Here is a 16027-nt window from a genome sequence, read left to right as displayed (position 1 = left end):
AGCACCTGCAAATGGCCCTGTCATTGTAAATGGCACTCATCTTCCCCATGAAAATAGATTCTAATATTGAACATATATCATGAATATAAATGATGAACATGGGAGTTTGTTTTTCACCACATTGCTTTCCTCTGTTTTCACCTTTCCTTTCCTCTAAGTAGATCATCCTAATGCCTTTTTCTTCCTCTTCCTGCTCTTTTTCACTTTGTGGATGTCATGACGTGCAGCCTACCCTTCCAACACAGGCCTGTCCCATATTTATTGTGCATTTGTAATGCAGTCTGACTGCACATGGGCAGTATAAAAGTTCACAAGCCTGGGAAAAAGCAACCTGGGTGCTGCTGTGCAATACAGCAGTTGTTAGAAATCTGGTTCTGATGAGAAGTGCTCAGAAAGAGGAATTGCCTCTGAAAGTTGAACCCTCATAGAACAGATCTTGAGGGCAGTACTAAACTAACCCTTCTTGTCTGGGTATCTTTAAAGGCTGTTCTAGCCATGCTTCCTCATGATGTGAGCTGTTTTGGAATGGGAAGGGAGCAGAAGCACATGAACAAGCGAAATGACTCCAAATATTTTCCCTGTGTCTTTGAGTTTCTTTTTGTAGATTTGTATTACTTCATCTCTATTCTGTCCTTACTGGCCTCTTAGCAATAAATTTATGAAAAGGAGAGAAAAACAAATCAAGCCAACAGATAATACTTTATTCTTCCAAAGACTAAGGAACAACACTAAGGTACACTCTGTTGTACACCCTAGTACAACAACTAAGGAACCACTCTACTACTACAGGATGATTGTTCTTTATCATCAAATTACCTGTATCATCTTTAAGGCCTTATGGACATTTTAAGATTCATTGCTGCCAAACCAAAAGGGAATGCTAATTACCTAGAAGCATGAATCTTAAAATGTCCATAAGGCCTTAAAGATGATCCCTGGAGACTTATTGCTGCCAAACCAAAAGGGAATGCTAATTACCGAGAAGCATAAGTCTCCAGGGAAAGGTCCCTTACAGTCAAAATTCATAGGTGTATGCATAATATTCCATAGGTAAGTGGATATTAAGTGGAATTCTTCTTGTCATTCAGAAGTATACATAGAGCTGCAGCCTCATTATTCTGTATCTTTGTGAAAACTTCACTAAAATTACAAATAACTTTTTTCTTTACCTCTATAGTATCAGAAGCCAGACATTTTTCTTCTATCTTTTCCATATGAAGTCTTATTATTTCTCAAAAAATCCAATTTAAGATCTGAATGAAAGTATAAAGTTATTCTACACATTTTATTTTGGACTGACACTGCTGACATCGAAAGAGAGGAAAGATTAACATGTTATAAACATAGGAATAAGGCACTTACTAGACATAAAAGGTTTGTGACATAACAATACACTAAAGAACAATCCTTTTTGTTTAAGTCAGTGTAACACACCAAAAAAAATTTGGTTGGAATGAGGATCACAGTGCTATGACTGGAGCATTTCAGGGGTTCATTGGAAATAACTCTTAAGAAAGCTCCTGTTTCCTAACTACGTGGTTTGGGGAATAAATGGAACATGTGCAATAATGCCAGGGGAAAATGTAGAGATCAGTGAAAAGTACGTGTGTTGCACTTCTGCATTCCATTAAGACAAAAGAGTACAGTTTTCCCAGATAGTACCTGAATTACCACACTAAATAATAACTTAGGCCTTATAATTTGGAAGATGGACCAGCTGAAAATCAGAAAGCAATATCCAAGTAAAACCAAAATGGTCCCAACCACTTGTTTTTAGTGAAATTCAATAGTTAGCACCATTTCAGACACAGCTCTCCAAAGAAGCAGAAGTATCTGAACAACTCAACATCATCTGTGTTGGGGAAGGCCCAGAACTGAGGTTTCTTGCTCCCTTGGCATGTACTGAACCACTGCATTCTCACACAGAAGCAGTCAGGACCAGCTACACCTGTTATGATGACTGGGAAACACTCTACATGTTTCAAATGCAGCGTGAAGCACTTCACAGATGCGGTGTCCTTTCAGGGACTTGAGCAGAGCTCAGACCCTGGAGAACATAACTGCTACCTGCCCATGTCTGCCAGACACCAAGGCTGGCTGGCTGAAATCTCTTTGCCTTCAAGTCTTTTACATTTTATATTCTAGTTTGATTCTGAGTAAGAAAATGTCAGGACATGCTGACTTAGAAAATGTTCATTCTACCACATATTATTCATGAAATCTGATCTCCAATATGCAGAGGAAATAGCTATACTTTAAGATTATTGTTATCCTATTGAATTGAATGTATCTGCACATCCTTGAATTTTCTAATCAATTAGATGTCCCACACAACCACCCAAATCATGACTAATTCAGTTTTTCCAGAAGTGATAATATTTAAGTACCTAAAAAAAAAAAAAAAACAGTTTGAAAAGTTACCTAGACCTAGATTAATGTACCTATAAGGTAATTTCATAAGTTTTCAAATGGACCATAAAATCCAAAGATCTTAATAGAATTCCACTTGCTATTGTATTTAGAGAGATATCAAACTGTCAATACAGACCCCAATGAGTTTTGCCTGAAACACTGCAGGGTCTGTACAGGAAAAAAAAAAACACAACACATTTTCCTAATTTTAAAGCAATATTTCAAGCAAAAAATTATTATTTCTTTTTAATTAGAAAGTTCAAACATGTCTGTTATCAGTTACTTTTATCAAGGTTTAAAGGAATCACCAAAATTTTTGATTCTTTAATAGAGTTCTTTGTTCCGAAAGGTTTTTATTTTGTTGGAATGTGTAGCAAAAATAAGGATTTAAGACTCAATTTCTGCTTGATGAAATGTTTTCAAGCTTTAGTCATTAATAAATTAAATAATTTGCAATTCAGTATCTTCAATTTCAATTGAATTTTAAGTTGTATTTTTACAGTACAAGTACCGTTTATGTAGATATTTTTCATGCAGAAATGTGAAGTTATATTTACCTAATTTTACATGGTAATCCTCAAACATCATAATTATAAACCTGGCTAAAGTGAAATCATTTTTAATCAACATTTTTCTCTGTTTAAGGTGAAATTATACAGTCACCTGTTTATTTCTTCTCAAAGAAATCTGAATATTCCCATACAAGACTTTCCCAGTCATATCTTATGTATGATCTAATTAGGTTTTTGGAATAGAACATGCTTGAAGAAATTTGACTGAAGATGTAGTTTTATCCCTGCATATCTTGGAAGCAGTAATTAAATCCATCTTTTCTCCAGCATTGTCCAAACCAGAAAAGCCACAGACCTCTTGCCACCTTTGCCAGTGTGTATTGGGAGCACTGACACAGCAACACACCTGCGTCTTCTGAGAAAAACACATCCACTTGATTTTAATACAGTGTCTTAAAAATAGTGAAAGAAGGAAATAAACTCTTCCATGGAGACAACTGAGCCTTACAAGTACTCACACGGAATACAGCAGAAGAAGAGTGAGTACTCAAGAGTAGGACGGGAAGACTGGGCCCACATGGCTGGGTGGTATCTGTCAATGTCTGAGAAGAACCACAAGGCACCTGTGATGTGTGTGATCCCAGAGGACAGCAGAAAGCTGCATGGTGCCTACAGGAGCCAAGAAAGCTTTGTGGGCAGCCTGATGACAACACTGCCTGCTGCTGTACCTGCTGTGCTCAGAGAAACAGGGCTTCAGGCACATTCTCTGGAAGCATGGAGGGCTCTTTCCAAAAAGTACCTGGATATTCTTTCTAACAGGAACTGTTCATCAAGGTCCTGAAAATTAACTGCTGCCAAAAGCTGTGCATCTGAAAATTACTAATTGCATAGCCCCACATAAATAGTACTTTCTAATAGCTAGTAGTAATTTCTAATATGATATTAGTGAAGTGTTATTGAAAGCTAGTTATGACACCAATGACATTTACCAGTGATCTTCCACAATTTGTATGATAAACCATCTGACAAATGTTTTTCTCATGACCTTTGTGATAGTTCTTCACTTCATTAACTCTGGAATATCTAGTGACTGTATTTGCCTCTTCCCTCTGATTGAAGCATCCAGGTTATTTTTCTTGTTTCCATAAATCAGACTTATCAATTTAAGACTTAAAAAGAATCCCTCCCCATAGGGATGTTTTGATAAAATTATTTCTTTGTTATTAAGAATCCAAATTCCTTTTGCAATTTGTATAATATGCCTTTTCTACCAAAATAGATTTGCATCAGTAATTAACTGTTCAAGTTATTTTCAGAGTTGTTGATCATAAAGAAGGTATAAGCTAGACTACTTTATGTGGTACATTACAAGACTAAATACAGGAGTGAAAAAATCGGTGGCTGGCATTATGCAAGGGGCTGTATTTTTACTGGTCATATGTTTACATATAATGCTTCTTTCCCACAGGTTTACAAAATTTATAAGTACACCTTATGTTTTCCCTTCTGCTTTTGATTAAATAAAAAAGATCCTAAAAATTCAGTCTTTACAGCAGCTCAACTACTTGCTAGATGCAAATTACTCGCCAACATCTCTTTGAAGTGCATATTTTTGATGCACAAAAATTAAATATACACCAATTACTAGGCAGAAACATTACAAATTCATATTACCTGGTTTATCTCATTGTAACTAGTATTTTTAAGTATTCATGAATTTTCCTAATCAAGTATCCTTGTAAAATCCCAATTATATCATTTTGACACCATAAGATTAAACTAAAATTCTTTAAACAATATGTTCTATATTTTCTGAACAGGGAAAAATGCTATTTTCTAAGTGTGTTTCAACCACCACAAAAGAGGTTTAGTAAATAAAATTGTGCACAGTGTTACAGTAACCAGCTCTCAATAAATTTCCAAGCCAATCTTTTATACTGAAATTATATCTACTTCCACTTCTTTCTATAACTGCCATACAAATACTGAAACAATTCACATTCCTTCTGATAATTCTTATTTCTTTCTCTTATCTTAGCCAAAGGCCAAACTAAACTCTCAGAACAACTCAACTCCTGCCATGTTAAGAATGAGACCACCGACAATGGTACAGTGGAGGGAATGGCTAAACCAGTTTTTTTCATGCTAGCACGTATTAGGTTAATTCCAACATGCTAAGTAATACACTTTGGCAGAGTATCCTTTCTACTAACTTAATTTAATTTAAAAAAATAATTTTAAAACATATAAAGGCATTTTTTATATATTGAATGTCCATTGCCACACTTAACAAGAATAATTCTATCCTTTGACTGTTACCTATGAAAAAGAAGTACAAGGCAAAAAAAAAACCCCAAAAACATGGATGAGAGGAGCACAACTATGTAAATTAAGATTTACAGCTGAATGAGTTATTTAGGATTTTTAAGATTGAGTCCTTTCTAGAGAACTTTAGGGCAAAGCTTACAACTGAACAATGGCGCTACCCCTGTTATTTTGTGCACATTATCTTTGATAAAGACAGTTTCTACTGGGGCAGAGTAACCTGAGCCTGTTGAGAGAGCAGAAACCTGATGTTAAGAGCAAGATCTCTTTTCTTCTGTCCCAGCAGAATAAGCATGGATAGCAAAATAAATCACAAAGACTAACACTCAGAGAGCAGGGTAAAGTTAATACATTTTTTTTCCAATGCAGTAATAAGTTAAAGCCGCCAAACTGCGAAATGGAAATGGAAATGAATGATGGAAAGATTATTACTGGACATTTAAGACTTGATCCATGCTTTTTTTGATAATTTTTCCTTGCCTTCTTGTGCTCCTTTTCATTTTGTTTCATCATTTTTGAGCTTCTTTGTGCTATCTACTTTCTGCCAGAAGTGTAATTATCAGAGGGACTCAAAAAGGGTTGCTGGCTTTTTACTATCTTTACCTCATGGGGACTGGAAAATGTGATACCCCAATCAATGTTTCCAATTTTAGCTGTCTAAACAGCAAGCAGTGCTCACTGCAGTATTTTAAACCTCAGGAAGACCTGCTGCCTATTGCACTTCTCACCAGTAAATGACCAGCCAGTGACTGATAAAAGATCAGCCAGAGTTACACTTGTGCTCATCTCTAACTCATGGATAAGAGGGAGGTGTGACAAGGGTAGAGAGAAGGACTGTGACTTATTGCTTCTGTTCTGCTCTTCCAACTACTTAGGTGTCCATGACCATTCCAGTCACACTGCATCCTCCAAGAAACATGCAAAGCACGTCTGCAATGTGACAAGAGATAGCTTTGGTAAGATGGACAGCCATTATGTCTGTACTCCCTTTGCAAAAAAAGACCATCTGAGACAGTCTGGCCTTGTTTGAACAGCATTTGGTGCTATTCAAATATGTATTCAAAAATGTATCAAACAACTTGTAGAAAAACTGTTAACATTTTCTTTATTATCTTCTCATGGACTGGTCAGGAATCCAGTTGCATCTTGCTGTCCTGAGAGGACTTGAAAGAAGTTAACATGCTTGGCAAGGACTTAAAATCTTGAAAACCTATGATTGAAAATTTATGAACTGAAAACACATGAAATGACACATTCCCAGGGCACAGCTTAAGTGAAACAGATTCTGGAGATTACCTAGTTGGCACCTTTAACTGGAGGAGTGAGAAAGCTACCTGTATTCAAAGATGTCATTGCCCAGAACTCAGGAAAATCTTTAAAGATTAAACAATGATTATAACATTCCAATTGCCTCTACACAATTTTGATGATTGACAGATTCATCTTATTTATACTAGACAAACAAAGTACAGTTAATCATCTTCCCACACTGACCATCACCTCTCTAGTTTGTTCATTAGCCTTATTGACATTCTCCTCAGAGGAAGAACTGTAGATAGTACAGTTTTCTCCATTTAATGCAGACATCTTTGTGCATGAGGGATTGCTTAAACACAATGAATATGTTGGCTGTCTTTCCACTTTCATTTGCAGCCTACCCCAGATTCAAAATTGTTACCAAGGGATTTCATATTTCTTAGTCTCTCATATTTCACTCTCATTTCTGGGTGGTCAACTGATTGGCATTTTGTAGTAGATTTTCACCTAACAATGCAGCTGCTCTATCATCAGAAGTCTTTATGCCTTTATCATAATTTTTCTTTTGATTAACTGCCTGTTCTGGAAATAATGAAGAGCTGTGCTAACCATACTTGGATACATATAGATAAGAGTCACACTGAGCCCTGACTTTTTCCTCTCTGCCTTTGAAGAATCACTCAGTATACATTCTTCCATTATGAGGCCTGATGCTTGAAGTGAACTAGGGCAGAAGCCAAAGTCCACACCATGGGTGGGAACTGTAGAGCATTCTGGTTAAGGCAGGCTTCTGCCAGGGCTTCCTGGGTCTGCCTCTTTCTTCTGTGAACTGAAGGTAGGCAGCCAGGCTGCTCTCTGAGGGAGGTTATCCAAATAGTTATTTTCTCCTTTCCCCCATCTTTTTTTGCTTTGGGTGGAAATCACTTCCCACTGGTCTGGATGTGGCCCCCTTTTGCCAGAAACAGCATGTTTTTGGCATGCTCTGTTCATCTCATATGTCAGTTTGGTGTGGAAAGTTGCTTGGTGACAAGCAGTGAACATGTTCTCTCTACTGGCTCCAGATTTGTGAGAAAGTATTCTCGTTGACACTGTGGCTATGGTCTGTGGATCCAAGAGGTCACAAGCTGTGCCATCCTATGAAAGTCCTAAGGAAGGCTCTCAGTCTCAATCTAAGGAATGATTCTAGTGTTATTTGACCCCATATTAAGGCATTAGAGAGAGTGAGCTCTGTATCAAATCTTACAGAAGAAAATTGTGGCAATTGAATGTATAAGAATATGTAAGAATTTTTATGTGAGGGAAAAAGAAACATGATTAAATAGGGAAAAAGAGGAAATAGGGAGACCTCAATTTCATTTCCTGAAAGCATCTTAAAGTTCTGAGATTGCAGTTTTCTAAAGATGAGAGAGATCTCTGGCATTCCCAAAGACCCACTCATTTAAAATACTTTCCTGAGGGGAACAGGCCATGTGGCCTGGTAAACTTTCAGCACAATTAAAGGCAATCAACAAATTTAGAAAAGCTGAACATCTCTTTCTTAGCAGGTGAATTAAAGTATAAAAGGTACTGAGTACATTTATGAACTTCTTGTCAATATTTAGACTTTGATGCTGAGGACATTGGATGTGCTTTTACCTACTCTTGAAGGCAGGTGGCTTTGAGAGGACCCTCACACTGTTTGCATGAGCAATGTTTCCTGCATTTTGAGAAGAGTAATTATTAATCTAGATCAAAACAAGTGCTAAAGGATTGGATTGAAGGGAGGGCACAATTAACTAATATCACATCTAAGATGGAACTCTCCAACAGCAGTGCAGCTTCTCTGCTCTGACCTACTTAACAGCTTTAAGACGTGTCATTATCTTTCAGTGTCCATATTTCTATCAGGTAGTTTTTCTTTCAGGAAGTTCTATTTCAGTATTTTTCATGATAGGAGTTTTTGTCTTCACTATATATGATTTCCCTGATTTTAAGTTTGGGAAGTTATAATTTAAATGATCCATACATATTAAAAATAGTCATGCACACATAAGGGCTCAGGACAGGTTAACAGAAGTCTGTCTAGTGTCAGGGTTGCTGAGTGAGGTATAAGGAAAGGCAGTAAAATCACCACAAACCAAGTTCACCATTAGTTTTTTACCATGATAGTTTACCAGAATTTCTAGGAGACTGGAAAGTCAGGGAATGTCTTCATCTCAGTGGACATCAGACAACCTAACCATTGCAACACAGCTTGTCTGGCTGATTGAAGACTTGGAATAATGACACCTGTTCTTCATCAGTTCCCAGGCTCTTCACTCAGCCTACTGAAATGGTCCAATAAGAAAACTGGAATGCTGAGGACATCCAGAAAATTTGTAAGAGTAGGTAACACACACACACATTTTATTTTTGCTCTTCACTCTAAGTTCTTCTGTTTCTGAAAAATGCTGGCTGAAATGCCACTCAGTAGATTCACCAGGTGGAATATAACTGAACTGTTTCTGTCAACACGAGGGGGAGCACAGACACATCTATCAAATTGACACAGTCCTTGCACTTGATGAGCTCGGTGGAATGAGTCTTCCACCTCCAGATTTTGTTACGCCAATGAGTGATGAATCAGAGATATTTTTGACACTTGAAAGCAATTCAAGGTGAGAGAAACGAGAAGACTGGTATTTGCCAGTCAGACCTATAAATAAATTTTTCAGCACTAAGACTCCCCCAAAGCTTTTCAAATAGGCTAAAATTTTATGTTATTCCCTCAGGATAGGAATGCTATCTCTGTGTCATTTCTTTATATGCAGCCATAAAGAGAGCAGGTAGGAGTTTGTCTTCCTTCATAGCCACAATAAATCCATCCTTGTTTCTTATGCTATTGGTAGGATTTTTAGACCTGACCCAGAGGTTTTAGAATTAGAGGAATTAATTAAGTTGATGGGATTTTTCACAGTGATTCATGTTCTTAGAAAGGCTAATGAGTCAAGATATTAACTTGTAATGACATTAGTATACGTTTACTTGATGACTCGGTTTATACTCTAACTTGTAGTCACACAGTTATTTCATCAGGAAAAGTGACTCATGATTACTACAAAAAAAAAGTAATTGCATTTACAGATAACAAAATACAAAGTTTTCTTTATGTTTTCTCTCTGTGGTGTGAGAAACATCAAATACCTTGAAAAAGGAAAGAAAGACAAGCTCTCTTTTCAGAGACAGCAATATCAGCCATGTTGGTAAAGACAACAATCTGGCTGGATTTAAACAGATCAATATGAGAATGATTTAAGACCTCAGTGGATTTTAGCACTTCTGAAAGGTGGAGGTTAAATGGGCACCAGTCATATTTCCACTAAGCTAACCACAACTCACAGTGAAGTAGATAATATTCTTTGTTGATCTCTGATAGCCATCTGAAATAACATAAAATTTAAACTAAATATAAAGGCAAGACCTAAAGGTAAATGACAGTGAGAGGAAATGTTTGTCTTGTATGTCATAGTCAAAGTGCATTCTGCAGGAAGCATTTTTTTTCTCTGAGAGAACATTTAACACATCAATACTGAAATATATTCTGAGACATTGTGTGGACAAATCCTACAGATGAAATATAGGGATTTTGATGGAGTTGATCTATGCCAATTTATCCAAGTCTAGGATACTTTAAAAAAGGTCGGTTCAGAAACAGGACTGAACATATGGTGGGAGAACAAAACAAAAGAATAAATATTTTACTTTCATATTCATCTTCCTATAAAATAAGAATAAACCTTTGAAATATATTATATAAACAGATTAAAAAGTAATTTTCTATGTTAGATTTCTCCTGCAGTTATACATTCCAAGATGTTCTTGATAACTGCTGAAATGAACCTATATGGTGAGTAAAGAAAATTTCCTGGCAAAATAAACCAAAAGACCACAGATAATTCTAATCTGTGACTGCTCATTCTCTTTCTTGAAATGTCCAGTCTTGGAGAAATGTTGAATAACCACATTTTCCTCTTTACTTGCTTGGTACTGAAACAATGCATGCATGATCTAGCACAGTTATGAAAGACCTAGTTATTTGTATGGAGGGAGCCAAAATAAATACTTGCTTCAAAACACACAAAATTAAGGTCAATTCTTTCATCATTCATGCACAAAACATAACACTATTCTATTATTTGGTAAGTGAGATACTACCCATTTAAAATGAATATCAGAGTCAACTCTATAGGCTAAAAAGAAACATATTTATTTTTAATTTTCTGTTTAATTTCATTGACATTGGGGTTTGTGTGCCTTTTTTGTTGTTGTTGTGTATCATTAAAATTTTGGCAAAGAAAACACCAAGGATGTAAAAAGCTGTGGGGTGAATGCAGGTGACACCGATTTACAATATAACTATTCCTTATAAATACACTCTTTAATCAATTTACTCAGTTTTCCTGCCTGCACAGTGATTTTGATTTAATTGTTACTTTTTTTGCTTGTTTGCCATCCAGAAAACATATGTGAATTGAATTCTGCCTTGGAGAACTATTCTTCCTGCTTATCTTCTTTTGTTATTTTTCCCTGTGTACATGCATTCATTTAAGAAAAATAAAAATTAGTTGAATGAATTAGAAACAAATGTATTCTATTTTTGTCCATGGATAGAGTGACACTTCAGGTGAATACAAGTATGCAAAAGGGAACTAGAGAATAGCTATAAAAAGAGAAAGTTTAATAAAAAAAGTTCTCATGTAGTGAGAAGGCATTCATGTAATCACAGAAATAAATTATTGGACAGAATGAGCATATTGCAATAAACCTAGAAAATGTATTTATAATGAAGTCAAATTCATTCCAACTAGCTTTGATAGCTAGAAGGATGAAGTGAAGTTTAATGCAGTTTTCTTAAAGCCAATTAAAGGAGGAAGACACTTTCAATTCTTGTAACAGAGGTCTAAGTTAGATGAAATAACTGCTTTTCTGTGGATACCTCTTTTTCTCTGTTGCTTGTTGGAGCATATTGGATGGTTATACTAAATTGGAAAACTAACATTAGGAAGGACTTTAGGGAACTAGGAATAAAAGTTAGTACATGCAACTGGGAGAGAGCTGTGTCTGTTTTACCTGTGCAGCTAAGAAATATAAGTCATTTCAAACATGGATACTTAGATGATCAAGACAGGTTAAAGATCTTCAAAGCCCATGACCATGATTTATGCTGATGATATGTGACCATGCAGACAGCATGTTGACACATATTACTGAAGACATGCCATAATAATGCTCATTGTGGGAACTCTCTTTGGCCATAAAAGTCATAAAATCTATCAGGTCTTTGTGCTTTAAGCATCATAGATGTTTAGCTCTCATTCCTTGCACAAGATTGCATCCATTGTGCAAGAGAAAATGTGTGTTATAAATAATTCTAGCAAACTCCCAACAGCCCCATGGCTCCATTTCTCAATAATGCATTTATCTTACCTTCTATGAGCTTCCCTGTCTGCTCTGCATTGCCCCCAGGCAAGATCTTGGCAATGTAAGCTCCAATTTCCCCACTGCTTCCTGGAATTTCTTTCCCACCTACAACTCGGATTCCCAGTCCATTGCCTGTGATCAAAAGAAAGAGAAAACTTTAAACAGAATTGAAGCAATGAATAATTCACTGGAAAAAAAAAAAAAAAAAAAAAGAAAAAAAAAGGAAGAGAACAAGTCATCAGAGGTTACTGAAAATGTCCTGAATAACTTCTGTCTGTGGCTGGAAGATGAGGGTTAACTGCATCACATCTGATGCTCTTCCAAAGACTTTGGGAAGATCTTCTTGAGCATCTACTACATAACTTACATAACACAACAAGTGAGTCACTAAAAATTACATTGAAGCTAATCCTATCTTTTTCTGACAATCTATTTGCAGTATTAATAAATTGAATTAAATTGCTAGAAGTCCACATAAAGTGTAGATTCAAAGGATAGCTTTATCAGATGCCTACAACATGCATGCAATTTAGGTAAAAAATTATAATATCTGAGCTTTCAGAACCACATAAATATGGAGACATTGACAGAGATCCTCGAGCTTGCTCTTTCGAGCAGCAAGGCATGTACATTTACATGAACCTATACTTGGCAGATACTATTATTTTTCTTAAATATTTGCTTTTAATTGACATCTTTCACATCAAAGGATATGCAAATAAATGGTGGGAAAAACATACAATAATTCTGTGTAAAGCATCATTAAATCACATCTTTTCTTCCTTTTTAAAAAAAGTACAGAATTAAAAACATTTTCATCACTCATTATTTTAGCTGGAGAGAAGCAGATCACTAACCTTCCTTATGTACAAAATTATGAGAGTGAAAACAAAAGCTTAAAAGATAAAGTAATAAAATAATCTCATGCATTGCCAATTGTTCATGTTATTTTGCCTTGAAAGAAAATGCAAAAAAAACCTAAAACTTCCTGTACTAATTAAACAATTTTTTTATTTGGAGAAAATTCCGTATGAGATGATTCACACTTTGGTCTGTGAATTAAAAGGCTGATTAACCCACCTTTATTGTAACAGTTAAATAATTAGTTTTCAATGTATTAATTTCATAAGCCAAACTTGCTGAGTGATTAGACTAACCAGCTGTAGAAAGGTCACCACACCACCTCCTTGCAAAGGTTTATCTTTTTAGATTAAGGCTTTTCCTCATAATGCTATTAGTGTTTTGTAAGTCAGCCCTGAGTTAATTTCAGTGCAAGGATTGCCACGTTGTGTTTTTGAACAAAAAAGTTTCCACTAGTTCTTCTATCCCAGTTTAGCTGTATCTATATACTTTTTTACTCAGTTTTCCTTATAATTAGACATATATCAAATGATTTTTTTGAGGAGAGTGATTTTTCAGTTTAATTGGAACAAACTGTATTAATATTTTAAGTTAATTACCTTAATTCAGTGCAAATTTGAAATTTTGCACTGGTAGGTAAAGTTTAGTTTTTCTAACTTGGTACGGAAAGCAAAACCACCATTCTAAGGGTGACTCTAAATGTCCTTTAAAAAACAGACAATACAGTTTTTAAAAATAAGTACCTCATTGCATAAAGTGAATGCCTACACCTATAAAAACATTTAAACATAAGTCCAACCTGAGGACTTAGAAATTCATGTGGGAGGCTCTGCACAGAGAACTTCTGATCAAGCAGTATGGAAAGAGTCATTAATATGTTAATAAATCTGAAGTTCACAACTCTTAAGTTCACCAAATCCAAGAAATAACTATTCTTCATGTACAACACACACAAACAAGGACACGGTATCTTAACTCACACAGTCAACACATGGAATTTTCAATATATCTGTAGGACTGGATGCTTTTCATCACAGAGGGGAACAACTCCTTGGAGTCAGGATTTTATTGTGATGCACAGTGTTAGTATTTCTATCTCTCATAGCTTATTTGTGACAGAATGGCAAAGAAGTTTGTCATTTAAATGAGTGTACACTTGATTTCAGAGGCATTCACATGGATACCTACACTAGGGAACTGAAAATCTTGGCTGATACATTTGTTTAGTTTTTGGTTGGTTTTGTCCATATTACTGCTAATAAAAGAAAGTAATTTCCATGCTAATATATGATGATTTTTTTATTCCTAGACACTTTGTACTTTTATGTTTGCAGGTTTTAGACTCAAATGTATGACTGAAATTATGTATAAAGTAGAAATATATTTGCTAAGGGACAATCATGGGAGTTGGTGAGTGGGTGTTTTTATGTGTGTTTGTTGTAAAAACACTACCAGAAAAATATTTAAATTACAATTTAAGTTAAAATTAAGATTAATTACAAAACCTTCATTCCTGGTAGTCAGAATGAATGAGCTACTTTTCACCCAGTGAACACTAAGTGCTCTGTTCTGGCTGTCAAAGATTTATTAGGTCCTGCTGTATCTTCTCATGTAAAGATGGGATATCAAGCCTATTTATACTTTATCAATTGAAAATATTGAGCTTACTACTTCTGTTTGAAATGACATTTCCCAGTTTATAACCTTGAATGCAGATAGTTTAAAAATACCCATCATATGCTTTCTCAGATCCTTTATCCCCTTGTTTTTGTTGTTCTTTTTATTTTTTAATTTTGAGTCTTAATTTCCATTGCTCAGGCTATTTTGATATAACCACACATTCATCTTTCTCATTTAGACTTTCAGATTAATAAACTTCTGTTTTCTTTAGAAGAAATAGAACCAGTAAACCATCAGAAAGCAAATCACTGTGATTTGAATAACAGAAGGCACCTTTCTGAATTATGAGTATTGATTTCCATGGAAAATATCTTCAGGAAAACATCTCTTCAAAGAGAATTTTACACCTAGAAAACCAATCCTTTTTAGGTGCTTCAAAGCGAGAATACCGGTAATTAATTAAAACTGTTCTTACTGATCTCCCAAGGCTGTGATCCTACTCTCCCATCTAATCCTAACTAAAGCCTTAGGATAGAGTATGCTAAACTAAAAAAAACACCCCAAAACCCTACCCCACCCAACCCAAAATATATAATAAAATATATTATGTTAAACTTTGCAAAGGTTGATCATGCAAAAAAAAATTGCTTTTATATATTGATAAACAAACAAATACAAGAAAAGGATACTAAATCACTACGGTTATCTTGCAAGCCACTGAGTTATACAGCTGAACATATCAACAGAATTTGAAGCTTTAGGTCACCTGCCCAGGGGATGATGGGAAGGTGCTGGATGTAGTTTTTCTGGATTTTACTATGCCTTTTGATGCTGGCTCTCACAGCATCCTTATGCTGTCCAGCATAATGGATGAGCTGTCCAGCTGTGGGATGAGGGGGTTCACAATGCTCTTGGTGAAGAACTGGATGAAGGGAAGAGCTGAAAGGATTGTAGTGAATGAATGACATCTGGCTAGGGACTGGACACCAGCAGTGCTCCTCAGGGATCAATTCTAGGGCCAGGTTTCTTCAGTATGTGTGTCAAAAGTCTGGATGCAGGAGTTGACTGCACCACTAGAATGTTTGCCCATGACAAACCTGGGAGGTGTTGTTGACTCCCTTGACAAAGAAGAGGCCTTTCAGAGGAATCTAGATAGATTGGAGCTTTGGGCTATGATTAATGGGATGAAATTTAGCAGGTGGAAATGCTGGATCCTAGACCTATGACACTGAGCACAAGTGTAAATGGGGAGAGCAGTGGCTGTAAATCAGAGAAGGATGTGGGGGTGCTGCTCTGCTGCAGATGGACGTGAGTCAGCAGTGTCAGCCAAGGGGACAAACCCTGCCTTGGGTGACATCAAACACAGCATCACCAGACAGCCAAAGAGCTGATTGTCCCACTGTGTGCAGCAGTGTTTCAGCCTCACTTTGTCCCATGTACAGGTCTGGGCCCCACAATTTGAGAAGGATTGTCAAGGTTCTTGAAAGAGTCTGAAGGAGGGCAGCTAGGCTGGTGAAAGAGCTGGGAGTGCTGCTCTGTGAGGAGAGTCTGAGGGCTTTGGGTTTGTCCAGTTTGGAGGAAAGGCTGCGAGAGGCAACCTC

General features: G+C 36.2%; 1 protein-coding gene across 7 annotated transcripts in view; it reads right to left on the bottom strand.

Moving 5' to 3' along the window:
- Positions 1-16027, bottom strand: part of PCLO (piccolo presynaptic cytomatrix protein) — a 314143-nt gene that overhangs the window by 98345 nt on the left and 199771 nt on the right. For all 7 annotated transcript variants that reach the window (XM_015627659.2, XM_015627658.2, XM_015627653.3 and 4 more), the window contains exon 10: positions 11952-12077. In XM_015627659.2, coding sequence (XP_015483145.1) covers positions 11952-12077 — 126 coding nt within the window. The remainder of the gene's footprint in view (positions 1-11951; positions 12078-16027) is intronic.

The sequence above is a fragment of the Parus major genome, chromosome 1A (assembly GCF_001522545.3).
Source record: "Parus major isolate Abel chromosome 1A, Parus_major1.1, whole genome shotgun sequence".
In the NCBI taxonomy this organism is placed as follows: domain Eukaryota; kingdom Metazoa; phylum Chordata; class Aves; order Passeriformes; family Paridae; genus Parus; species Parus major.
The sequence above is the reverse complement of the archived record's forward strand: the minus strand, read 5'-3'. Positions and strand labels throughout refer to the sequence as shown.